General features: G+C 39.0%; 1 protein-coding gene across 1 annotated transcript in view; it reads right to left on the reverse strand.

The window, feature by feature from the left end:
* The window catches only part of DTL (denticleless E3 ubiquitin protein ligase homolog (Drosophila)), a 66,414-nt gene that overhangs the window by 51,715 nt on the left and 13,644 nt on the right, over window positions 1-1,055 (reverse strand). Inside the window, exon 4 of the mRNA XM_012638326.1 lies at window positions 585-683. Within this exon, the coding sequence (XP_012493780.1) occupies window positions 585-683 (99 nt within the window). The remainder of the gene's footprint in view (window positions 1-584; window positions 684-1,055) is intronic.

Raw genomic sequence — 1,055 nt, forward strand, 5'->3', positions numbered from 1 at the left:
GCCACAGTTAACAGTTATTGGCAGATAAGCAGTCCACCATTTACATTTAACCTGGTCCCTAAAAAGAGAAGTGCACATAATTGGGAATGTGCTATAGTTTCAATGTTTGTCCCTCCAAATCTCATGGTGAAATTTCATCCCCAATGTTGGAGGTGGGGCCTAATGGGAAGTGTTTGGGTCATGGGGATGGATCCCTCATGAATAAATTAATGTCCTCACTGAGGTGGGAGTGTGCGCTTACTCTATTAGTTCCCTCAAGACAAGAGCTGCTTATTAAAAAGAGCCTGGCACCACCCTGCCCCTCTCTTTCTTCCTCTCCTGCCATGTGATCTCAGTACACGTGGGCTCCCCTTCACCTTCTGTCATGAGTGGAGGCAGTCTGAGGCCCTCACCAGATGCCCAATCTTCCAGCCAGCAGAATCATGAGGCAAATAAACCTTCCTTTTTTCTTTATAAATTACCCAGTCTCAGATATACCTTTATGGCAACATAAAACAGATGAAGAACGTATTTAAATAAAAATTTACTTGAGAATTTATGAATTAAAAATAATGTTAAAACAAAAATTATAGACCTGGACTCACCTTTGAAGCACTTCTTTCTGCAAGTTTGTGATTCTGTGTTATATAATCTAACAAAGCCTTCTTCATTGGCAACTGCTAGTATATGTTCCATATTGGGAGCTAAATAAGAAACAAAGAATAAAATATATAGCATAACACAAAATTTTTAAGCTGACTCAAAACCACCGAAATTATCTTCAGATAATCTTATTTAGAGATGGGCTAAATCAGGGGTAGTCCTCAACCAAAAGAGTGGTACTGGCAATAGCAAATAAAGGCATATGATGGTATCGGCCACCAGCAGGCTGAGTCTATCAATTTTAAATTTCCTTTTCACAACCTTTCACCTTCCCTTTCTTAAACTATTAGGAGTAGGGACAAGTACTTCCATTTCTGCTCATATATGACCCTCTTAGTCACAGGAGGAGATATTAATATATTCAACCAGACAAAAAGGGGTATGTATTTACTGAGTAAAACAGTTTTCATAGC

This window comes from Propithecus coquereli, unplaced genomic scaffold, assembly GCF_000956105.1.
Source record: "Propithecus coquereli isolate 6110/MARCELLA unplaced genomic scaffold, Pcoq_1.0 Scaffold129, whole genome shotgun sequence".
Lineage (NCBI taxonomy): Eukaryota > Metazoa > Chordata > Mammalia > Primates > Indriidae > Propithecus > Propithecus coquereli.